At 43.4% G+C, this 24,930-nt stretch overlaps 2 protein-coding genes across 7 annotated transcripts in view; one reads left to right on the plus strand and one right to left on the minus strand.

The window, feature by feature from the left end:
* The window catches only part of Rhoa (ras homolog family member A), a 32,595-nt gene extending 11,471 nt beyond the window's left edge, over positions 1 to 21,124 (minus strand). Inside the window, exons 1-3 of one of the 2 annotated variants that reach the window (XM_060385271.1) lie at positions 20,984 to 21,124; positions 10,991 to 11,063; positions 1,421 to 1,445 (exon numbers count right to left, since the gene is read on the minus strand). In XM_060385271.1, the coding sequence (XP_060241254.1) occupies positions 1,421 to 1,433 (13 nt within the window). In that variant the 5' untranslated portion in view covers positions 1,434 to 1,445; positions 10,991 to 11,063; positions 20,984 to 21,124. The remainder of the gene's footprint in view (positions 1 to 1,420; positions 1,446 to 10,990; positions 11,064 to 20,983) is intronic. The other variant, XM_021662735.2, reaches the window with a different exon arrangement.
* A 155-nt stretch (positions 21,125 to 21,279) lies between these two features.
* Positions 21,280 to 24,825, plus strand: Tcta (T cell leukemia translocation altered). 5 transcript variants are annotated; one of them, XM_060385273.1, is made up of 3 exons: positions 21,280 to 21,814; positions 22,096 to 22,174; positions 23,203 to 24,825. In XM_060385273.1, the coding sequence occupies exons 1-3, from the start codon at positions 21,592 to 21,594 to the stop codon at positions 23,243 to 23,245; spliced, it is 345 nt and encodes a 114-aa protein (XP_060241256.1). In that variant the 5' UTR covers positions 21,280 to 21,591; the 3' UTR covers positions 23,246 to 24,825. The 5 variants fall into 5 exon arrangements, with proteins under 5 accessions (XP_060241256.1, XP_021518420.1, XP_021518430.1 ...); XM_021662755.2 differs by having other exon boundaries at positions 21,410 to 21,814; positions 22,120 to 22,174; XM_060385272.1 differs by having other exon boundaries at positions 21,592 to 21,814; positions 22,072 to 22,174.
* The last annotated feature ends 105 nt before the right edge of the window (positions 24,826 to 24,930 follow it).

Raw genomic sequence — 24,930 nt, forward strand, 5'->3', positions numbered from 1 at the left:
ACCGAAGTCAGGGTCTGTGCTTACAAAGCCAACACTTTACTAAATCAACTGAGCTATCCCTAAGTCCAGTTTTTCTGATTCTTTATTGTTCCATAATTTTTTCTCTTTTATTATATTTAATGTAAATACTATAAATATAAGAGTCCTGTGAGAAAGTTATTACAAAGGCAAGAGTGATGGTACGTACTTGGAAATAGGAAATAGAGGCAGGGAGATCTAAGTCAGCCTCTACTACATAGTGAGTTCCAGGCCAGTCTTGGTGATAAAATGAGACCCTTTCTCAAAAACAGGAAAGTCACTGTCTTGACGATCACAGATTATGAAGAAGCCTGATGTTTTATCAATGCCCTTCCTGCGATTCTGCTCTTTCTGTGTGCTGTATCATTCATTATGTTCATGCCATGCTGAATGCAACTGGAATATAGAGTTGAAGGTGGAAGAGGTATGTGGGTATGTTCCCTTCACTGAAGGAACTCAGGACTTCAGCAATGAGCATGAATCAGGCCCAAGGTCACTGTGTAGACCGGCTGGCCTCAAATTCAAAGAGATCCACCTGACTCTGCCTCCCTAGTGCTGGGGTTAAAGAAGGCATGTGCCACCACTGTGGCCAGTTCAGACATGGTTTTATGATATAAACATTAAAAGAGGTCCAAGGTGACACTTGGAGGCAACCCCTAATTAGGAAAGGGTGATTTAGCTTTAGAACAAAAAGGAATACCTTAGATGGACAAATAGGGTGCTTCTTTCTAGGAAAAGAAAAGGTTTTTGGTAAAGATATTTCTTGGCACTGAGATAGTTAGAAATGTTCAAGGGTAGTTAGCAGGCACAGTGCTTGGTTTAAAAATGTGAGAGACCTGCCTGTCAAGATGGCTCAGCAAGTAAGGGCAGCTGCTACCAAGCCTGACAACCTGAGTTTGATCCCTGAGATCCACATGGTAGGAAAAGAAAGTTCCTGAAAGTTGCTCCCTGATCACCCACCACCTGTTCTCTGATGTGTGTTCTCCCCACAACAAAGAAATGATTGAGTAAAAGTGGCTTTTAAATTTTTTTCAAATAAAAAAGGGAGATGGGGGGAAAGGTGGGTTATGCTAGAATTTTAGAAGATTCTAAATGCCAGGCATTTTGGCATTGCCCTGTGGGCAAAGATGTGATTGGAGGGAAGCCACAGGAACAGGATAGTTATTGTACTTGTGTGTGTGTGTGTGTGTGTGTGTGTGTGAGAGAGAGAGAGACACACACACAGACAGACAGATAGACAGAAGCAGAAAAGAGGGTGCATGGATGCTGTGGTGCTGTGGCTTGCCTTTAGAGCTGAGAGAACAAAACAACTTTCAGGAGTGCATTTTTTCCTTTCATTATCGGTTCTAGGAATCAAACTCAGGTCAGTCATTAAGCTTACATATCAAGCTTTTTTACTCACTGAGCAATGTCATCGGCCTTCATATCTGCTTTAAAAAAATTAAAGTAATAGAAATAGAGACAGTTTATTAAGGGGGGGAAGGGCATTTTCTAGAACAAAGCGAGGGGGTGAGAGATGACTCAGCAGTTAAGAGCTCTGGTTGCTCTTCCAAAAGACCTGAATTTTCATTTCCAGCACCGACATGGCAGCTCACAACTGTCTCTAGCTCCAGTTCCGGAAGATGTGGCACCCTCACACAGTCACGCAGGCAAAAATATAAAAAATAGATAAATAAATTTTAAAAAAGAAAAGAATAGAATTGAGCTAATAAACTGAAAAATTACACTTATTCAAAAGCCTTAATTGTTGGCTTGGTGTGGGGGCACACCTTTATTCCCAGCATGGGAGGCAGAGGCAGGAGGATCCCTGAGTTGAGGCCAGCCTGGTCTACAGAGCAAGTCCAAGACAGCCAGAGCAACACAGAGAAGCCTTGTGGGGAAAACAAACAAACAAACGCCTTAGTTGTTTTTACTTTAATACAAGGCAGCCTGCTACCTTCGTTTCCATTGCTGGTTTCTTTATGTCTGTCCTAACTAAAGCAAGACAAGATGATGCTGTATGTTAAAATAATGCCTTATTTGGGCACTTGTGTGTTGTTTATTTAAAAGGCATGTGCACGTCTATGCACTTTTTGTTTGTTCTGAGATGGTCTCACTGTGTACCCTTAGCCAACCTAGAACTTGCTATGTAGACCAGACTGGCCCCGACTGAGATTCCCCTATCTCTGCTATGTGTGGTGTGTATGTGTGTGAGGCTGTTGGGCTTGGCGGCAGGTACCGTTGCCAGCGGAGCTATTTCAGTACCCCTCCCTTCTTGTTGATGCTTTCTAAGAAATAGGGTCTCTCCTGCCTCTACTTTCCATGTGCTAGGATTACAGGGGTATACAACCACGTCCCCATATTCTTTGTGTTTCAATACATGATTTCATGATGCCCAAAGCTGCTTTTGAACTTTCACTTGGTTTTATATGGTTTTGAGGTCTAGGGATTAAAACCTGGGTTTGAAAAATGTTAGTCAGGTGTTCTATCACTGGGCTTCATGTCCAGTCCTTGAACACACAGCGTATCCCAGACTTAAAATCATGCCCCACTAGACTTTGCAGAATTTATTTTTGCTTTTTATTTTTGAGATAACATATCATACTATAGTTTATGCTGTCCTGGAAAGGACTAGGTAGCCCCTGCTGGCCTCATACTGTGAGTAAGCCTCATGCCTGGGCTTTCCAAGTGCTGGGGTGACAGGCATAAGCCACCATGCCAAGCTGTAAAATTACTCATTTTCCAAATTGTTCATTGTTAGTATATCAAAATACACTTACACTGGGTATAGTGGCGCACGCCTTTAAAACCATCAAGGAGTAGTGGTGTATGTCTTTAATCCTAGCACTTGGAACCAACTTGGTCTACATAGTGAGTTCTGGATCACCCAGAAAGACACAGTAAGACCTTTTGTTTTTTCAAGACAGGCTTTTCTGTGTAGTCCTGGGTGTCCTGGAAATTGCTCTGTAGACCAGATCTTGAACTCAGAGATCTGCTTGTCCTGCCTTCTAGGTGCTGGAATTAAAGATGTGGACTACCAGGCTTGGCCTGTCTTTTTTCTTTTCTTTTTTAAGACAATAAAAAGGAGAAAATAATACTCATCCAACAGCAGATACTTCAAGGAACTAAAAGTAACCCACCCCCTTTTGCGTCTGAAAAAGGTTCTTATGGAACTGAAGATGGCCTCAAATTTTCTAGGTGGCTAAGGATAATTTGAACTTATGATTCTTATGATCTTTCTGTTTGTTTGTTCTTTCCAGACACGATTTTTTTCTGTATAGCCCTGAAACTCTCCCTGTAGACCAGGCTGGCCTCAGAGATCCTCCTGCCTCTGCCTCCTTCTCCAGGGCTGGGATTGAAAGCATGCACCACCAGGCTCTATTTTTCAAGTGCTGGACTCGCACATATATGCAACCATTGCCAGCTCAAAATAATTCTATATAAACAATTTTTAACTACCCATGTGATATATCGGTAAGATATTATAGTAAGGTATTATACACCATTTAAGAGTAATGAAATAGGGGGCTGGAGAGATGGCTCGGCAGTTAAGAGCATGGACTGCTCTTCAAGAGGATCTGGGTTTAATTCTCAGCATTGACATGGCATCTCACAACTGTCTGTAACTCTAAGATCTGACACCCTCACAGAGATATACATGCAAACAAAACACCAATGCACGTAAACTACAAATAAATAATTTTTTAAAAGGATGTTCTTTTTTTTTAAGATTTTATTTATTTATTTTATGCATTTATATTAGTGTTCTATCTGCATGTGCACCTGCATACTAGAAGAGAGCAGTTGAGGGTATAGATGGTTGTAAGCCACCATGTGGTTGCTGGGAATTGAACTCAGGACCTCTGGAAGAGCATATAGTGCTCTTAACCACTGAGCCATCTCTCCAGCCCCCAAATAAATAATTTTTAAAAAGGAGTAACGAAATACTGTTACATGCTACAATATGGATGCATCTTGAAAATACTTCGAATAAAAGCATCTAGCTTAAAAGTACCACATTCTTGACTTCCCCCCACTCCCCAAGATAGGGTTTCTCTGTGTTAACAGAGCCATCCAACTCAAGAACTCCAGCTGCCTCTGTCTCCCAAGTGCTAGGATTAAAGGTGTGGCCCACCATAATCAGTGAGGACCACACTTTTTCTTTTTTTTTTCCACTGGGGGCGGAGTAGGGAGGGTTTCGAGGCTGGGTTTCTCCGTGTAGCCCTGACTGTCCTGGAGCTAAAAGAGATCCACCTGCCTGCCTCTCTAGTGCTCGGGAGTGCCACACTGCCAGGGTGACCATATTCATGATTATTCTGACAAATATATAAAAAGCATAATTAAAGCATAGTTATAAGACTTTTCCAGGTGAAACCCAGCAAGTTTAGAGATTCAGTACAGTTTACATAGAGGAGCTTAGATAGCCTAGATGAAGCTGGAAGGATTTTTCTAGTACAGATTTTGATTGGCAGGACTTAGTTTCAGCCACATGTCCTTAATTAACAGACTTCTTCCTTTACTGAAAAGGGTCAAAGTGCTCTGTTCTGTCAATCACTACAGTAATTAACATTTTAGAATAAAAGATACATAAAAAGCAGTTAAGATAATAAAATTATAAGAACTACTTAGGAGTCCTAAGTTTACAAATATGTTAGACAGGCAAATCAATTCAAAATAAAGCAAGCTTCCTCTCCTTTGTCGGGCAGTGCCTGTTGAAGTCCGTCTATAGGGTCCACAAACCGAGATATTAACTAGGCAATTAGCCAGACAGTCCATCTCAAGAGATACTACAAACCCTATCTGACACACTAATCGTATGAAATAATCAATATACAACAATAAAATACATATGTAGTAAGTGTGGTAGTGATGCCTGTATCTTTAGCCCTGAAAAACCCGAGGCAAGAAGATAAGAATTCAAGGCCAGCCAGGCTTTCTATGAATTCCAAATTCCAGACTAGCCTGGGTTACACAGCAAGACTCTTTGTTCTAACCCCACCCCCACAACTGGGTATTTAATTTACTGACATCATGTCTAAAAACAAAAAATAAAAAAGAGCGGGGAGCCAGGCAGTGGTGCCACACACTTTTGATCCCAGCGCTTGGGACACAGAGGGAGGTAGATCTCTTGTGAGTTTGAGGCATTAGCCTTCCCTACAGAGCAAGTTCCAGGACAGCCAATGCTACACAGAAAAACCCTGTCTCCAAATGCCAAGGGACAAACATAGGCAGAGAGGACATGAGCTCTTATCAGTGGTAGAGCACTTTCCAAACATGCATGAAACCTTTGTTCAAACCACAAAAACTTCAGGTTGATGGTACAGGCCTACCAGCCCCAGGCACTCTGGGCTTACCTGAGATTCTCCTATTCAAAGAATAAGCAGACAGCTCAGCAAGATGGTTCTGTGGGTAAAGAGGACTGCTGCCAAGCCTGAAGGAAGACCTCAGTGGAACCCTAATGGTGGAAGGAGAAAACCTACTTCCTTAAGTTGTCCTCTGACCTCTGCACATGTACTGTGGTATGAGCTCATATAAACAAAAAATAAATTTTGGGGAAATCAGAGATTGTTCAGTGGTTAAGAACACTTGTTCTTGCAGAAGAATTAGGTTCAGATGTCAGCACCCACTTGACGGCTCACAACCATCTATAACTCTAGTTCCAGGGGATCTGATGAGAACACCAGGCACAAACATGATGCACATACATATATGAAGGCAAAGGCCAAGCACTTACATACAAAAGTAATTAATTAAAGTAAATAAACTGGGGGGGGGGCAGAGCCTATTGTTCTATCCCAGCATCCACATCAGATGACTCACCAACACCTGTAACTCCAGCTTAGCTCAGAAGAATCCAGCAACAAATAACTGAGTGTGGCAGTCAGTATACACCGCCATCCCAACACTCTGGAGGTCGAGGCAGGAGGATCAGACATATTGAGTTCAAATCTAGCAGACAATATATGAGACTATGTTTTGAAAAACTAAAGAAAGCCAGGCATAGTGGCAGACACCTGTAATCCAGCACTCAGGAGGCAGAGGCAGTCAAATCTTTTTGAGTTCTAGGCCAGCCTGGTCAACAAAGCGAGTTCAGGATAGCCAAAGCTATACAGAGAAACCCTGTCGAAAGAAGAAAGAAAATAAAGAAAAAGAAAGAAAGAGAGAGAAAAGGAAGGAAGGAAGGAAGGAAGGAAGGAAGGAAGGGAAAGAGAGAGGGAGAGAGAGAGAACGAACGAACGAACAAACTTATTGCTCTTGTTAAGAACCAAAATTTGGTTCACACAGCTGTCTGTCACTCCAGTTCCAGATGGTATGAAGCCCTCTGTTGACCTCTGTGAGCACTAGGCATGTACCTGTACACAATCATGCAGGCAAAACACCCACACACATTAAACAACAAACAAATACATAAATGGACAGATAACATCATAGTGGCTCACATCTACAATCTCAACAGTTAGGATGTAGAAGCAGAATTCAGGGTCTACCCAGACTACATAGCTGCTGGTAATAAAAGACAAGCATTTCCCAGCATGCTCCCCACAATTTTTAAAGTCTTTTAAAAAATTTTAACGGGCCTTATGGAAAAGGAAGTAACAGGAAAGAACTGCTATTAGAGGAAAGAAATGGGAAAGAGTCTTAGTCAACTTTTAAAAAAAAGATTTCTCTATTGTATACATGTACACCTGCACGCCAGAAGAAAGCATCAGATCGTGTTCTATAGATGGTTGTGAGCCACCACGTGGTTTCTGGGATTGAACTCAGAACCTCTGGAAGAGCAGACTTTCCTACTGCTTCCATTCTCCTTTGGTTCTTCTTTCTTTCTTCCTTTCAGTTAGTCTCTCGTGTGTCCTAGGCTGTCCCCAAGCTCTCCATGTAGCTGAGACAGGCATGCAGCACACTTGGTTTATGTGGTGCTGGGGAATCAAAAATAGGGCTGTAGTTGTGGTGGCACCAAGCTTCAATTACAACACTCGGGAGGCAGAGGCAGGCGGATCTCTGAGTTTGAGACCAGCCTGGTCTACAGAGCAAGTTCTAGGAAAGCCAAGGCTATATAGATATCCAGTCTCTAAAAGGAAAAAAGAAAAAGAAAAGCCCACATAGGGCTTTGCATGACACTCCATCAACTAAGTTATATCCCTGGCCTCTGTTTTTTCAAAAAAGCAAGAATGTAACAGTTAACAGTGATGCTGGGAAAAAAAATAGGTTTGCACTAAAAGAGATGTTCCACTACTCTAAAAACAAGGTTAAAAAACTAAGGAATTTAAGCTCTATGTTTGATTCCCTGGCCCCACTGGGCAGTAGTGGCGCATGCCTTTAGTCCCAACACTTGGGAGGCAGGGGCAGGCAGATCCTTGTGAGTTTGAAGCCAGCCTGGCACAACGCAGACTGAAGATTCAGATGTAAAATAAATACATACATAAGAATTTTGAGATAAACTGGGAATGGTGGTGCATACCCTTTATTTCAGCACTCAGGAGGCAGAGGCAGAAGGATCTCTGTGAGGTTAAGGTCAACCTGGTCTACAGAGAGTTCTAGGACAGCCAGGGCTACATAGAGGGACCTTGTGTCCAAAAATTATGCATATACATACATATATACACACATACCTACCTATAAATATAGATACAGATATACAGCTAGCTAGCCCAGGTTAGCGTGGAGCTCAAGATCTTCCTATCTCAGTCTTGTGATTACTGGTGTTACATGTATGCATGTTAGACACAGTATTAATTAATTTTTTGGTTTTTAACTTTTGCAAAAAATACTGTCAAATGAAGTTAGACACACTTCAAATTTACTGTTACTGCCCTTCTTTTCTGAGTCTTAAAGTTTCATTACTGAAACAGGAAATTCTTTCTTTCCAAGCAAGACTTAAAAGAAGAAACTATGTGTCACTCACTTTATTAATATTACATTTTCTGTAGTCCTTACACTCATGCAAAAACAAAACAAAAAGTCTGAATTTATCACCTCAATTATGACAAAGCCTTTAGAAGACTATACCTTTAGAATATTCTAAAGATCAGGTTTCTACCATAATGAAATTCATTATAAAGACAAAAAAGCACTTGTTATGAACAGCTAAACATTGAAGGCTACAAATAGTTTTTTACAAATTAAAAGAAAATCACAGCTACTCAAATAGGGTATTTTTCTTTCTTTTTTTCTCTGTATTCTTCTTGGAAGGAAAACTCAGACAAACCTTTCCCCATAGCGCTGAAGCACCCCTACACAAAAAGAAAAAGCCCGGAGATCATGCTACTGTCTCTGTCTTGTCAGAATCATGATAATTTGCTGTACTTAAAGGAAGATGTGATCTTATGCACTGTAATAAAAATTCTAGTCATAAATCTGGACTAGGTCAGCTAACACACTAAGGAAGAGGTCCAGGCTGACTCTGCTCTGCTCCATCATCACCCTCCCATTCCTTTGCGTGACCAAACATTTCATTTAGATTTCAAATTCTGAGATGTCTTCCACAACATGACCACTTGACAAAACCAAGCAACTTTCATATAGATCAGCCACAACTAAGATTTTACTAGAAACTGATTTTAGTTATAAAAATATAGCTGACTAGCATATCAGTTGTTTGCAACAATGATTAATCAGATGCACTCACTGACAGTAAATCCTACTTTCTCACTTACTCCGGTGCTTTCAGTATCAGTTTCCTTTATTTGTCAGATGATGGTAATAGAAATATTATAAAAATGGTCAGTGAGATGATTCACGGAAAGAAAGGCTGGCCTTGACCTACTGATTCTTCCACCTCTTGGCATATGCCACACCTGGCTCTCCTACATCCTTCATTACTAGGTGGATAATTCTGATGACTTTTAGGACTAGGCAGGTCATAAATCTTTCATTTGTTTTTTGAGACAGGGTTTCTCTGTGTAATTACCCTGGCTGTCTGTCCTCAAATTCACAGAGATTAGCCTGTCTCTGTCTCCTGAGTTCTGTGATTAATGTTTTCTAACTCACAGCATATCTACCTTGTCAATAATTTTTAGCTTATTTTTGACATATCAGAAGCTAACAAAGACATCTTAGGTGGTACTACCAGTTAATAATGAATGCATTAAACGCTTATTAGCCAAACATTAATTATCAGGATGCACAAAACAGTCCTCTAGCCAAGAAAGCATAAGTGGAAATAATTCATCTGAATTATTCTGTCTCTGCAGGATCATGATGTTTATAATATTTTGAAAGATAATGAAAGATAATGAATAAATTTCCATTCAGATAAAATAACCATAGCTTTAAAAGTGACTAATTCAGCGTACTTAAGATAATTATAATTTTACCTCATCCATCTTCAAAAGGCTAATTATGCAGAAGAAACAGTGATGATTATAGCAAGCTTCCTACCATTTCTAGACACTCGGACACCAAACAAAATGCAAAACAATCTCACTTGTGAAGGGCTCAATGATATAAATACTTCTTTCAAACATGGGTTTTATTAAGTGTTAAGTTCTTTTAAAAAATTATTAATTTTTATTTTATGCATATGGATGTTTCACCTGAAAATATGTCTATATAGCATTTTGCCATGTCTGGTACCCACAGAGACCAGAAGACGGCATTAGGACCTTGGAACAGAATTACAGAAGCTTGTGAGGCCCCTGTGGGTACTAGGAACTGGATTTGCTTCCTCTAAAACAGCAGTTCTCAACCTATGGGTCATGACCCCTTACAGGAAAGGAGGGGGGGGTCAAAAGACCCTCTCACAGAGGTCACAGACCAAATATCCCGCATATAAGATATTTACATTACAATTCATAACAGCAACACAATTATAGTTATAAGGTAACAACAAAAGTAATTTTATTGCTGGGGATCAATACAACATGAGTGACTGTATTAAACGTTTCCAGTATCAGGAGAGTTGAGAAGCTCTGCTCTAGAAGAACAGCAAGTGCTCTTAGCAGCAGAACCATCTCTCCATCCTCCAGCCATGAACAAAGTTTTAGAAGCAAACAATCTTTATGTAGTCAAACTGTGGTATAACTGGTTTTTAAAAATTTATTTATGGGCCAGTGAAATACGCAAAAATAAATTATGTAAAGAAATGTTTATTTTGCTGGGTGTAGTTTTTAATCTGAGCACTTGGGAGGCAGAGGTAGATCTTTGAGTTTGACAAATCCTGGACCACACACTAAGAACCTGTCTCAAAAAAAAATTATGTATGTATGTATGTACATATTTTTTCATGGATGAAGGTACTCATGGAGGATAGAGGTGAACCTCAGCTGATATTCCTCAGATACTGACAACTTAGTTTTTGAAATAGGATCTCTCATTGAGTCCTGGAGCTCTTCCATTTGGTGTCTGCAGGCCAGTCAGTGAAGCTCCATGGAAAGCTCCAATCAGGCAGGACCAAATGTGGTAGCATACACTTTTAACCCCAGCACCCAGGACACAGGCAGGCAGTTCTTTGTAAATCTGAAGACAGCCTTCGATCTACATAGTGAGTTCCAGGTCAGCCAGGGACACAGAGTGAGACCCTGTCTTTAAAAAAAGAAAGAGTGCAGGGCGTGGTGGCTCAGGACACACAGTGAGACCCTGTCTTTAAAAAAAGAAAGAGTGTAGGGCGTGGTGGCTCACACTTTTAATCCCAGCAGTCAGGAGGCAGAGGCAAGTGGATCTCAGAATTCAAGGCCAACCTGGTCTACATAGCAGTTTCCAGGACAGCCAAGACTGTTACAGAGACGCCCCATCTCAAAAAACAAGCAAAAACAAAGAAAATGGAGCTGGCAAGACAGGAAGGAACGAACTGACTTCCACAGCTGTCCTCTAACCTCCACACACGTGTATACACACACGCACAAAGCAACAGAAAAATTTAAACGCCTTCAAGACTGGAGGACAAGAGAGTTACTAATTATTAATAGCAATCACATTCCCACAGATTTTGTATTAATAATAATCTCTCAATATGAAATGAAAAATGAAATGCTGGAAAAAATACTTATTTACATACCTTACAAAGGTGCTGAAAACACACAGCTTCTGACAGTGGTTGTACAAAGTACCTGGAACTTCTCAATGCAAAGCTATAAAAATAAGAAATGAAAAGAAAAAGTAAGTTAATTTTATAAGGAAAAAACCAAACAATGTAAATATCAATCCAGACAGGAAAATGTACAGCACTACTTAACTGCACTTGCAGAACTCTTCAATGATACCCTTCGCCTTAAATTCCTTGCCATAGTACTTTAACCACTACACCCAACTACAACCCATCACACTTTAAGGCAGTGGTTCTCAACCTTCCAAAGACTTCCACCCCTTAATACAGTTCCTCATGCTGTGGTGACTCCCAACCATAAAATTACTTTTACTGCTACTTCATAACTATTGTTTTGCTATTGTCATGAATTACAATGTAAATGTTTTTGGAGATAGAGATTAGTCAAGAGTGGCAACAGGGGTGGAGAACCACTGCTTTGTGGGGCATGTTTTCCCCCACACACCAGCCCCCAATCAATTTTGCAGAGGTCTATCAATTTCACTGTTTTGCTTTTCTATCACTGTTGTTACCAAGCTCAATTGAGTTGATCTGGTGCTCAACAGCAAACCACTTCCACCAACTTGACACACACATAGACTAATCACAATTAGATGCAAGCACAACAACAATTGCCTTGGTAGCTTCATGAACCCCACCTGTTACACTATCTGGATGAGGGTGGTCTTTGGTACCCCATGTAAAGCAGTATTAAGGTCATTACACCTCTAGCACCACCTTGGCTGTGGTGATGGGATGTAGGTGAAGCTAAATACTGAACACATCGGAGCTTCTGCTCGTTTTACTGGTATCAAGGGAAAAGCTATTAACATCATAAAAATTATCATTTATGCAGGGTGCATTGGAGCACGCCTGTGGCCCAGCACTCAAGGAGGCGGAGGCAAGCAGATCACTGTGAGTTCGAGGCCAGGTTGGTCTACAAAGTTCCACAACAGCCAAGGCTGCACAGAGAAACCTTGTCTCAAAAAAAAAAAATAAAAATAAAAAAAATACAGATACACATACCCATACCCACACACCACCCATGACCTTCCTTTGTAAAAAAATAACTTTTAGCTGAGCATAGTGGCACATGTCTTTAATCCCAGTAGAGGCAGGAGGATCTCTGCGAATCTGAGGACAGCCTCGTCTGCAGAGTGAATTCCAGGACACTCAGGACTTCATAGAGAAATCCTACCTTGAAACCCACCCCCCACAAAATAAGTATGTGTATAGAATGCCTTGCATGATGGCATACATATAAAATCTCAGACTCAGGAGAAGAGGGAGGTAGATCTCTCTGAGTTCCAGGCTAGCCTGGTCTACATCTTAAGTTCTGGGTCATCTATGGCTACAGAGACCTTTCTCAAAAAGCAAACAAACAAACAAACATACCAAACAGATAAAAATTAAAAAAAATTTTTAATTGAAATAGAATTACCATTTTTCCCTTTATTCCCTCCCAAGAACCCCCTCAAGTTGATAATAGCATTTTTCTTTATTATTGTTAAATACATACATGTACACATATATATGCACAAATATATAAATACAACTACTCTGCAATAAACAACCAACCAATAAGAGAGAGGCTAAGTATCTTTCTCCTAGCAGCCATTATTTGCCTATAGTTCTTTATCCAGGGGTATAACCCCATAAAAATTCCCTCTTCCATGTTAGCATGTCCACAGATGTCATGGCCTTCCTTTTTCACCTATCAACCTTATTTTTCAAACATAATGCTGTCCTTTTAAAGTAAAACAGATAGGGGCTGGATAGATGGCTCAGAGGTTACGAACTGTTCTTCCAAAGCTTCTGAGTTCAATTCCCAGCCACCACCCATCCCAGTAGATGGCTCATAGCCATCTACTGTACAGACACACAAGCAGGCAGAATGCTGTATAAATAATGAATAAATAAAATAAAGCAGATGAATTCTATATACAAATTTCCCCCAACCTTGTTTTTACACTTATTTATTTATTATTCTGTATGGTGAGGAGAGTCAGAGGACAACTTGGGCAAGTTTGTTCCCTCCTTGTATCACATGGATCCCAGGAATCAAACTCAAGATTGTCAGACTCCTGTGGCAAGTACCTTTACTTGCTGAGAAATTTCAACCAGAATATTCCCTATTCTTTCCTTGAAAACAGGGTCTCATTGCATAGCTCTAGATGGCCTGGAAACTCACTACATACACAAGGAAGGCCTTGAACTCAGAGGTCCTTCTGTCTCTGCCTCCAAGGGTTGGGATTAAAGGAGTGAGCTAACATACTCAACTCCAAAGTTTCCTTATAGTAATTTTCTTTCTGCCTCACTTATTTGTGTGTGTGCACATATATACACATGCACATATATAGAGGCAGATGTATAGATGACCTCTATACATGTAGGTCAGAGGATAGCATATAGAGGTTGATTTTCTTAAATTCTAACATGTGGGTACAAGGTACAGAACTCAACTGGCCAGGCTTGGTGGTATAAACATCTTTACCTTAACTTTTTTGTTTGTTTTTTGAGAAAGGGTTTCTCTGTGCAGCCTTGGCTTTTCTGGACTCACTTTGTAGACTAGTCTGGTCTCAAACTCAAAAAGCGCTGCCTGCCTCTGCCTCCCCATAATGCTGGGATTACAGGCATGTGGCACTGTGCCCGGCTTACCCAGCCATCTTGATAGCTCTGTTATACAAATCTTTTTTATGTATATTAGTATTATGCCTGAAATTACGTATGTGCATCAGGTGTGTTTGATGCTCTTGGCGGTCAGAAGAGGGCACCAGATCTCCTTGAACTAGAGTTAGGGACATTTGTGAGCTACCATGAGGGTTCTGGGAATTGATCCTGGGGCCAATGCAAGAGCAGCATGTGCTCTTAACCACCTCTCCAGTCCTACTATTACGTAATCTTTTTTTTTTTAAAGATTTATTTATTATGTAGACAGTGTTCCATCTGCACGTACACATGCACGCCAGAAGAGGGTACCAGATCTCATTAGAGATGGTTGTAAGCCACCATGTGGTTGCTGGGGATTGAACTCAGGACCTCTGGAAGAGCAGCCAGTGCTTTGCCTCTAAGCCACCTCTCCAGCGCCTATTACGTAATCTTTAATCGCCTAAAGTTAGACTTTTACAGTAATCACTGTACTACCTAGACCACTCAACCTTTTTTTTTTAAGTTTTCAGGACAGGATTTCTTTGTGTAGCCTTGGCTGTCCTGGACTCACTTTGTAGACCAGGCTGGCCTTCAACTCACAGTAATCCACCTACCTCTGCCTCTCCAAGTGCTGGAATTACAGGGGTACGCCACCATACCCGGTTTTTTTTTTTTGATTGCTTAACATTTAATGACTGTCCTTATCAACTAGTATTTCCTTTTTAAGTTTTATTTCTTAATACCAGGTCAGGGCCTTACACATAAGCAAGCGCTTTACAAATGTCCCAAGCTGGCTAATTCATGTCAACTTGATACATTCTAAAGTCATCAAAGAGAAGAATGCCTCATTTGAGAAAATTCTTTCATAGATTTGCCTACAGGCAAGCTTCTGGAGCACTTCCTTAGCCAATGGAAAAGGCACAGTGCCCCCTGGACTGATGGTCCTGGATTCTCTAAGGCTTAGCCAGCCAGTAAGCAGCACTCCTCCTTGGCTGCTGCATCAGTTCCTACCTCTAAGTTCCTGTCCTGTTTGAGTTCCTTCAATGAACTGTGAAGCTCAAGCCAAATAAAACCTTCCCTTCAGGTTGCCTTATTTTTTTTTTAATATTTATTTATCTTATGGCAATTAGTGCTCTATCTCCGTGTACACCTGCATGCCAGAAGAGGGCATCAGATCCCTGTATAGATGGTTGTGAGGCACCATGTGGTTGCTGGGAATTGAACTCAGGACCTCTGGAAAAGCAAGACAGTGCTTTTAACCTCTGAGCCATCTCTCCAGACCTCCCCTCCAAGTTGCTTTTGGTTCCCTTGTTTTATCACAGCAATAGAAATCCTGTAAGATAGGTCAGACAGTCCCCATGTTCCTTCTTAACACAGGCCTTACAAGGAAATTAAAAGTAGAAAAGCAGCTCTTTGTAAACTGATGACATGAGGGGGGAAAAAAAGACTGATGATAGTTTATTTGGTAAATAGCTTGCCTGTTGTTTTGTTTTTAAGATTTATTTATGTATGTAAGTACTCTGCTTTCATGCACACCGGAAGAAGGAGTCAGATTCCATTGTAGATGGTTGTGAGCCACCATGTGATTGCTGGGAATTGAACTCAAGACCTCTGGAAAAGCAGCATAGTTTCTCTAAACCACTGAGCCAACTTGCTAGCCCCCGGCTTGACTTTTACCCATGTAAAAGTTGGGCATGACAGCACATCTATAACCCCAGCACTGGAAAGGGTGGACACACAGGAGGACCCCTGAAATTTCCTGGCCAGCCAGCCTATTTGGAAACTGAAGAATATTTTTAAAAATAAGGTTGAAAGCAACAGAGAAAGACAACCAGCACCAACCATGTTTCCACAAGGATGCCCACACATGTACAACATGAACTTGTACAAACACACACTAAGCAAAATATCTGAGGACCAGAGAAATGACTCAGAGGCCTCAAACTTGAAATCCTGATCCTCCTGCCTTTACTTCCCAAGAGCTGGGTTATAGATGTGCAACCAGACGCCTGGCTCATTTTTTTTTGTTTTTGTTTCTTTGTTTTGTTTTGGTTTTTGTTTTTTTTTTTTTTTTTGAGATATTATATTAGATGCAGCTGAAGCTGGCCTCAAACTTGAACAATCATCCTACCTCAGCCTTCCGGAGATCTGGGGTCACAAGAATGCACTAAAACCAGTCAGGAAACTGAAAGTTTTGTTGTTATTAATGTGTATAGACATTTGCCTACATGTATATCTGCGTACCATTTGCATGCTTATTGCCCAAGAAAGTCAAAAGGTGTCAGATATCTTGGAACTGGAGTTCCAGATGGTGTGGAGCCAACATGTGAGTGCTGAGAATCAATCTGGAACCTCTGCTTTTAACAGCTGAGCCATCACTGCTACAGCCTGCCCCCATATTTAGAAAACAACACAGCAACAAAAAGGGATTGTAACTGAAACTCCATTGAGTGTAAGTCCCAAGACACTCAGGAGATAAGAGGCAGGTCAGAAAGTTCTAAGCCAGCTTCACAAAAAGCCAGGAATAGTCACATATACCTGTTATGCCTGAATCAGGGAGGTTTAGGCAGGAGGATCAAGAAGTTCAAGGTCATTTTTTGGCTACATAGCTAGTTTTAGGCCAACCCAGGTTCCAAGAGTCCCTGTCTCAAAGCTGGGCACACCTGTAATCCCTGCACTCCAGGGGGCAGAGGCCAGCCTGGTCCACAACAACAAACAAAACAAAACAAAACTTGGTGAGTATGCAAAACTTAGAAGGCAGAGGCAGGGGGATCTCTATAAACCAACCTGATCTACAAAGAGAGTCCCAGGACATACAGGCCTACACAGAGAAATCCTATCTCAATATCAAAACAAACACCCCTCCCAAAAGAATATTTCATTAGCTGCTTGTTCTCCTCTTACTTGCACTTGAAGATACTATCATAAATAAACCTGAATATATTTACTCTACCTATCCCAATGAGGGGATGGTTGTCATGACAGACACTTGTATTATCATGACTTGGGAGGTGGAAGCAAAGGACTGACATTAATTTAACCTCAACCTAGCTCTATTAACAAGAACCCTTCTCAAAAGATACCCCCAACCAAGGCCCAGCATGGTGGTGCAAGCCTCCCAGCGCTCAGAAGACAGGTGGATCTCAGTGAGTTCGAGGCCAGCCTGGTCTACAGCCAAGGCTACGCAGAGAAACCCTGTCTCTCGACAAACATAAAAGATACTCCAACCCCTCTCCTCAAATCAAGTTCAGTTTGGTATGAACTGAATATTAGTTACAATTTAACAATCTGTATTTCATACTTTGATCACTTAGTATTGAAAAGACACAGTCAAAAGAAAAATTTTAAGTATATTCAAATTCTTATAAAGCAAACACCAATAAACTGAAACCAACACCCAGAATAAGCAGCTTTGCTGTGTAGCTTGTCTTCAGTCACATGGTTTGCAAACCTATGAAACCTATGAATATACAAACCTTCACTTAAATACTACAGCACCACAGGTTAAAAATGAGTCAAAAAGGGCAGCTCACACCTGTAACTCCTGCACCAGGGAGACTGAAGCAGGCAGACTGCTCAATTGTGAGGCCAGCCTGGACTACACAGAGTTCTAAGCCAGTTCTAAGTTACATTCAAGACTGTCTCAGAAACCAAATAAGAAGTCACTTGAAATAGGGATTTTTACAGAGGTTGGGACCAGAAGGAGATGAGTGAGGGTGTTACAATCCGGATGTAAAGTGAATAAATTATAAAATAAAAAAATAAAAAGGAAAATAAGAGAAAGATTTTACTGTAATTACTAACTTTAGATTACTTTTGAAATTCATTGTCAGAAATATCTAATGCCACCAAAACACTAACAGTAAGATGCACACTTAAATGTTACAAGCTAGGCATGGTGGCTCACACCAGCAACCCCAGCACTCAGGAGGCCTAAACTAAGAGAGACCCACTGTAGTTCAAGGCCAGCCTAGGCTACACATAGTTAGGTTTCCAGGCTAGCCTCACCTAGTGAAACTCTGTCTCAAAATAAATAAATAGGCAGGTAGATAGGTAAGAAGATAGGTAAAATGCAGTTTAGTTGGGCCTAATGGCATATTCCTTTAATGCCAGTTACTGGCTGAGGAAAGTTGACAGTTTTAAGATCAGGCTAGGCTGCAGATAAGTTCATGATCATACCCTGGCAATGTAAAAAGTCCATCTCAAAACAAAAGTAAAATCTTGTTAGCTAAGGATATACTTCAGTAGCAGAGTATACTGTAGCACGCACGCACGCACGCGTAGTGCTCTGGGTTCAAGCCTCAGGCTGAAAAGTAATCAACCACTTAGTTAAAACACAGAGACTAATAGTACAGCTCAGCAGCATGCTTGACTGCCTCAAAGGTGGGCTCAATTCCCAGGACCACAAAAAACAGACAAGTAACACACAGCTAGTTATCAATGCTTCAGTGTACCAACGGAATTCCAATGGATAGGAGCACTAACAGGAAAGGACATTATCAGGAACCTCTGTTTTTGGAGACAGGATTTTTTTTTTTTAATATATATAGCCCAGGCTGGCCTCAAATCGGCAATCCGCCTACCTCCTGGGGTGCTTCAATTACTGGTTTGTCACCTTGCCTTCCAACTGTGCATTTATGCACAATCTGTCATCACTGCTAGTAGCAATAATGCAACAGAAGCAAGCGTACTGTCTATTGAAATCCACCGATCTTATATTAGTCTTTCAACAAAGTTAACTGATCTCCTGGCTCTCTGAGGACCAGTCAAAATACCAGCTTAGCATTCTGCCTTTTCTTAGTACTTTAACTCCACTCCACGGACTAAGAAACATCTGATAATCTGTTTCTACACTCTAATAACTTACAACCCTAATAGATCAGGTTGGACTTTTAAAAAGAGTTAATGATGGGGGCTGGAGAAATGGCTCAGTGGTTAAAAGCATTGTCTCTTCTTCCAGAGGTCCTGAGTTCAATTCCCAGCAACCACAAGGTGGCTCACAACCATCTATACTGCGATCTGATGCCCTCTTATACAGGTGTACGTACAGAAAGAACACTCCTCATACACATAAAATAAATAAAAATCTTAAAAAAGAGTTAATGACAAGCAGGGTAGGTATAAAGACTAATGAAAACACTCCAACAAAAGCACTCCCACATGTGCAGGCCTGATGCATGCAGATTCTCAACTGTGCACTTAAAATGGAGTTAAAGGGCCTACAGCTGCCTGAAACATTCTTGCTGGACCTCATCATGTTGTCTTTGCTAATAGTAAACTCCCAGAAGCTGGGTCCTCAAGAAAACTAACACACTCAAAGGCGAGGCCTAGCCAGAAAGGAACTATGTACAAAAAGTTAAAACTTTGTTTGGCAAACGGATTGACCAGATCCTCCGCAAATATGCAGTCTGCACGGTAAAGAACAGAGGGCAGCCTGGAACCCCCGACTTAACTGAAAGTGCATGGAGGATGCCTCATAGAAAAAAGAGTTTATACTCTAACTACACATATGACCTTCACACATTTTCAGCCTCAGCAGGAATGGTGGCACACACACCCAGCGATCCCAGCACTGATCAAGAGGCAGAATGGGGAGCACTATAAAAATTAGAGGACGGCTTGATGTACAAATCAAGTTCTAGGTCTCAAGTCTGCCCTGGTGTCCATTTTTTTTTTTTAAGTCTTAGGCTGGTGGTTCTGTTAGTATTACACCCATTGTTCTCTCTTTAAAAGAAGGGGGAAAAAAAAACAAACAAACCCTGAGCTCAGTTTCCACACCTACAAATGGAATTGGTTTGTAAATCCTAAAGTGTTTTTTCCAGTCTAAAACACTACATTAAAAAAAAAAAATCAATAGATTAGACATATTCCTATTCTCTCCCAGTAAATCTTTACGTAGAGGCTACGTAGGTTGAGCGCTAGACTTTGACCAAGTTAGCTGTAGGGCTGGAGTGAGGCTCAGTGATACAGAACCTGCTTACTATGCTCCAAAGCCCCGAGCTCAGTTCCCAACACCAAAGAGAAAACAGAAAGAAAAAAAAAAAAAGCTTCAAATAGTTTATGTCCCTAAGAAAAATCACTGTTCCACGTAAGTAGAAAAATCCTCAAAACAACTTCTCAAAGAGAGCCTTCAAGATTAAGACCTAGCCTTATATTTTTAGTTTAACAATGATACTTGTGTTAAATGCTCAAAATAGTATCACTACCAAACTAGCCATGTGGAAGCTGAAAAACCATCCACATGGTGAATACGTATTTGGAATGTCACTAAGTGGCTGAAAAGTCTCACCTTACAGCATCCTAAAATACGAGTTTTCCCCCTTCCAGGTTTGCACGGGACTACAACCTGATTTTTGCGTGTGTGTGCATGCACATCTCACACACAATTATATATAACCTGCAATAAACGCTTGTTTCAAAAGAAATGTCAGAAGACAGAAAGAAACAAATAAATAACCAGCCAAGGTCAGAAGTTTTACTGAGGACTATTAGAATATACAAACAGAACCAAAGAATGGGGAAAAAAAACTGTGCCTATTTTCCACTATAGGCTACTAAACATGTATTTTTTAAAAATCCATTTGGGTGCAAAAAAGTGCAATTTCGTGAAAACCACCTGAAAGGGGAACCCATCAGCAAGTGATCCTTAAAGTTGTAACTCTAAGTAGAAATGCATCTATCCTGATGCAACCTCGCCAGACTATCTTCAAAATGCTTTTTTTCTTTTCAACTGGATAATACCTTCCCCCGTACAGTCACAACAGCTACGACTTCAAAACAACCTCCTACTTACACGGTCCCCAGTAACACGCCACGGAAGACAGAAAGCCCACCCCAAGCCTGTCTCCACCGGGCGTGAAGCCGTGAGGAACGATCCGCATTAAACGCGGAGAGGCAAAATGGAGTTGTACAAGAGTTTCCAGCCCATCTCAACTCCCGACGGCCACGCGCGCTCCGCAGCGGCAGGCGACCCCGAGCGCGGCCGCGGGCCGGCCGGAGCCCCCGCCCAGCGCGGCGCAGCCCCGGGAGGAAGCGGCGGGGAGGGCGGGCGGCTGGGGCTCCACCAGGCCCGGCGGGCGGGCGGGCGGGCGGGGGAAGGAGGACTGGAGGCGGCGGGGCGCGCTTCCGGGGCCTGGCGGGCGGGGCCGCCGCCTCGGGCGCGGGGCCCGGGTCAGGGGCCGGGGCCGGGGGCCGCGGCCGAGCGCAGCAGGTGGGGCGCGGCCGCGGCCAGGCGCCGGGCGGGTGACCGGAAAGGTGCCGGCCGGCTGACCGGCCGGGCCCGGGGCCGCGGCGGCTGGAGGGGCTGCTCCGGCTCACCTCAAGGCGACGACTCCGCGTCCGGCCTCTTCGCGCTGGGGACGCCCGTCCGCGAGTCCGCGAGCTCGGAGACGAGGACCGGCAGCTCCGTGGGAGACGGCGGACTAAGGAGAGAACCGACGGGAGACCGCGGGCGGCGGGCGGGGAGCGCGAGCGAACGAGGGCGGGCGGTGGCGGGAGGGCGGGGAGCGACGTGCGCGCCCCCGAGCGCCCTGCGGGCTCGAGCTGGCGCCGGCCGCGGCCCCGCGCACGCGCGCACGCTCGCAGTTCGGCCACGATTGCTCAAGAGCGCATCCACGCCCTAAAAGCGAGACGCTTAGCCAATCAGCGCGGTCGCGTGGAGCATCACGGGAACTCCGGGGCTATAAAAGACCGAGTTGCTATTTTATACTCACCGAATCACTCATCCTTTAAGTAAGCAGGGCGGGGCCGGGCGCGCCTGCGCGGTTTTAAAACCCCGCCCCAAACTGCCAACACTTCGCGCAAGCAGAGTAGATCTTCCTTGCCTGCTATTGCGCGTGCGCGCTGACGGGCCTAACCCCGGAAGACCATACGCTTGCGCTGTGAGGGCTACAGTGACAGTCCACCCGGTGGGGCGCTGCCCAGTCATGGCGGAGCCTTGGTCTGGGCAGTTTCTGCAAGCCCTGCCCGCTACGGTGCTCGGAACCCTGGGCACCCTGGGCAGCGAGTTCCTACGGGAGTGGGAGACGCAGGACATGCGAGTGACTCTCTTCAAAGTGCTCTTGCTGTGGTTGGTGTTAAGTCTCCTGGGCATCCAGCTGGCGTGGGGGTTCTACGGGAACACAGTGACCGGGTTGTATCACCGTCCAGGTGAGGCTCCCTACGAACCTCCTTCGCCTGGCTGCCCCTACCACCACTGGGTTCTCCTGTGTCCCCATAGACTACCCAAACTTACACCGCCACCCCCTTACCATTTTAGACCATAATCCCCACCTGTCCATTATCGCGTTGGAACTGTTTCTCAAAACCCTTACCGGACAATACTACCGGTCCCTACCAGCCCAGCCCCAGTCTCTATCAAACTGTACCAGGGGCCCCTGACCTGGCCTGGGCTAATGCCTGCTCAGATCCCCACCCTCAGCCTCCTGCAGCTCTGGGTGTGTTCCTGCCTCCAGGTCTGGGTGGCCAGAATGGATCCACACCTGATGGCTCCACACATTTCCCTTCATGGTGAGTAAATCTCTGTCTATCCCAACCCCGTACTTGGCAGGCAGAGGACACTCAAGTGATGGTGCCAGGAAAGAGCATTCTCAGGATGTGAGTTCATCAGCTTAGTGGCCTTTGCAAGAAAGAATCCTCCAAGCCTGCAGGTAGCGTTCAGGATTCCAGGCGGGGGTCCTCAATGCCTTTAGAGCTTCTCCTCAGCATATTCAGTGGGGACTGAGGGTTTTATCATAACTTCAGAAAGATGAAGTGGCAGGTCTGCTGGAAACGAGTCCCTTGGTTGGGAAGTCCTTCATTAGGAAAGCAAGAGCATCTATTTTAGGCATTGGCGCTGTAACCCCCACCCCAAGCCTCACAGCCTCTATTCTTAGCATACTGCCTCATCAAGTCAGCCTCCTAATCTCTAAAAACAACAGCTTGCCTAGCAGGACATTTCATTCAGCTAATCTCTGAGCCTCTGCCAGATGGCAGAGGTCAGAGTAGGCCCCCAAAACAAGGACAACCCAGAGTCTGCTCACAGGGGAAGCAAGAGATTTATAACAGAAATAAGTATAGATGCAAAGGGCTTGGGGAAGCCCTCCCATGACACCTAAACTAGACCAGAGAGAGAGAGAGTAGCACTTTATACTGGACAAGAAAAAATATATGTGGATAAGACAAAGCCCACTGACAAGGAGAAGAGTGGCAATAGAAGACTAGAGCGGGCTGTGATGGTGAATTCTGGAGCAAGGTCTAATTCAGGAAGACAGTACTCTAATTTGCCTTTGTAACTGCCTTCTTAATGGCAAGAAGACAAAGGGCTTCAAGAGTGAAAGCAAGACATCATTTAGGAAGGCTGCCATTGTCTTAGTCAATCACCATAATGTAGGGAACTAGGAAGAATGGACTGTCAGAGAAAAATGGTGGGCCCAGCAAGGACTATGAGAGATCTGTAAAGTCTAGATTTTACCATAAGCCTTACTGATCCCAGCTTAGCCAAGAAGGAGCTATTCTGCTATCCATGAAATAACTTTGCTTCTCTCTGTTTCTTTCAGGGAAGTGGCAGCAAACGAACCTCTCAAAACCCACAGAGAATAAGGGAAGGCAGCAGCAGAAGGGTCTCCAGAGATGTCACTGGGTCTGCTGGCGCCTATGCTGCATCTTGCTGCTGCCCAGACCACTTGGACAACTGCAGAGGGCTTGGGGCTGGGGGACTGGAGTACCACAATGCTTCCAGGGTGAGCTTAGGTTGCCCTCAGTCTTGCCTTCAGCAGCTCCAGGTACTAGGCAGGTGAAGTTGGTCTCTATCTTTGTCTAGTTACCCTAAGGAAAGACTTCTGTCCAGGGTCAGAGCTAAGAAGCATTTTGGTTGAGAAAGTCAGTAGCCCGTTTTCTCACCTTGGCTTTTTCCTGACTTCCTCATACCCTTGGGATGCGATCTTACAGAAATTTCTCCTTCTAAGAGGAATCTTGAAGTTGACCAGTTCCAAGATTGCTAAGGAAAATCTGTTCTCCCCTAAGCCCTGATTGCCTTGGCTTTGCTTTGTAGGCAAAAAGCCAGCTAATCCTGGTCTGGACTTGGACACCAAACATGTACCTCCCCGGCCCAGCTAGAGTCTTTCAGGTCTGAGGCAGGCAGAGGAAGTTATTTCCCAACTGATTTATTTCTCTGCTCTTTGAGGGTAAGTTAAGTTCCTGAGAGATAGCTCACTGAGAGATCTCCACTGCTTAAGTACCCACAGGCATCTTTTGGTCTGTACCTTGCCCCCTCCTAGGGAGGTACTAAGCAGTTATTGTGCCCTGAAGCCTTATCACGCTCATCTGGATAAGGGCCAACTCTTGAGAGCCCACTAACACCATTTCAGCCTCTAGGAATTTCAGTAAGAGTGAGCCACAAGCCAGACAGTTCTGGGCCCTTCACAGTGAGTCAAAAGAGATTCCAAAGGGGTGGGTGGCCAGTGTCCCCATGAAAATACCACTTCCAGAGAACACTATGGTTCCTAAAAGCACTGTGGCCCTGGATCTGTCTCCTCTAATGGTTGTACTCCTGTCTCTGCTGGGCCACCAGCTACCTCAGGTGTCCACTGTCTCTGTTAGATGTCACATAGCAGTCCAGCAGCCTTTGCCCACAGAGATTTTGTAGCGGGTATACTCTAAGTGAAACTGTACTGAGCCCCTCATGCACATGAACCTTCTCCAGAGATGTCATCTGTATGGCAGAAAGATGTTCTTCCCAGCCTCATGCCCACCCTCTGACATCACTATAAAGAGTCAAGGTCTCACATTCTACCCCGGGAGATGTGGCATATTAAACACAGAAGTGCATGAGTTGTGCAGTTATTCCTACAGGACAAATGTGTGTGCATATGGGCAACTGGTAAGAGATCATGGGTACATTGCCCTCGGGATCCAAAAGACAGCAATTTGCAAACATGGAGAAAGTGATGCCCTCTCCCTAGAGTGGTGGTGGGTTGCCCAGCAGGGATTGGGGGTAGGAGGGATTGGGGGGCACTGAGTTAGTATCTCATGTTGTACAAGCTGACCTTTAATTCGATATATTGTAGAAAATATAAGTGTGAATAATGTTTATTATTAAATGCTATAATTATTGGGGGGTGGATATCATTTAACCCCTTTTCAAACAATAAAAGACACAGGCACCTGTTGTATTTAAATAAGCCTTGTTTCACCTGGGGCTGGGCAGATACCACCCCCCAATCTCCGTTGTTACCTCTCAGCCCCACATCCCATGCTGTTTGCTTTAATCATTTCTGTCTGGGCTA

The sequence above is a fragment of the Meriones unguiculatus genome, chromosome 6 (assembly GCF_030254825.1).
Source record: "Meriones unguiculatus strain TT.TT164.6M chromosome 6, Bangor_MerUng_6.1, whole genome shotgun sequence".
NCBI lineage: Eukaryota > Metazoa > Chordata > Mammalia > Rodentia > Muridae > Meriones > Meriones unguiculatus.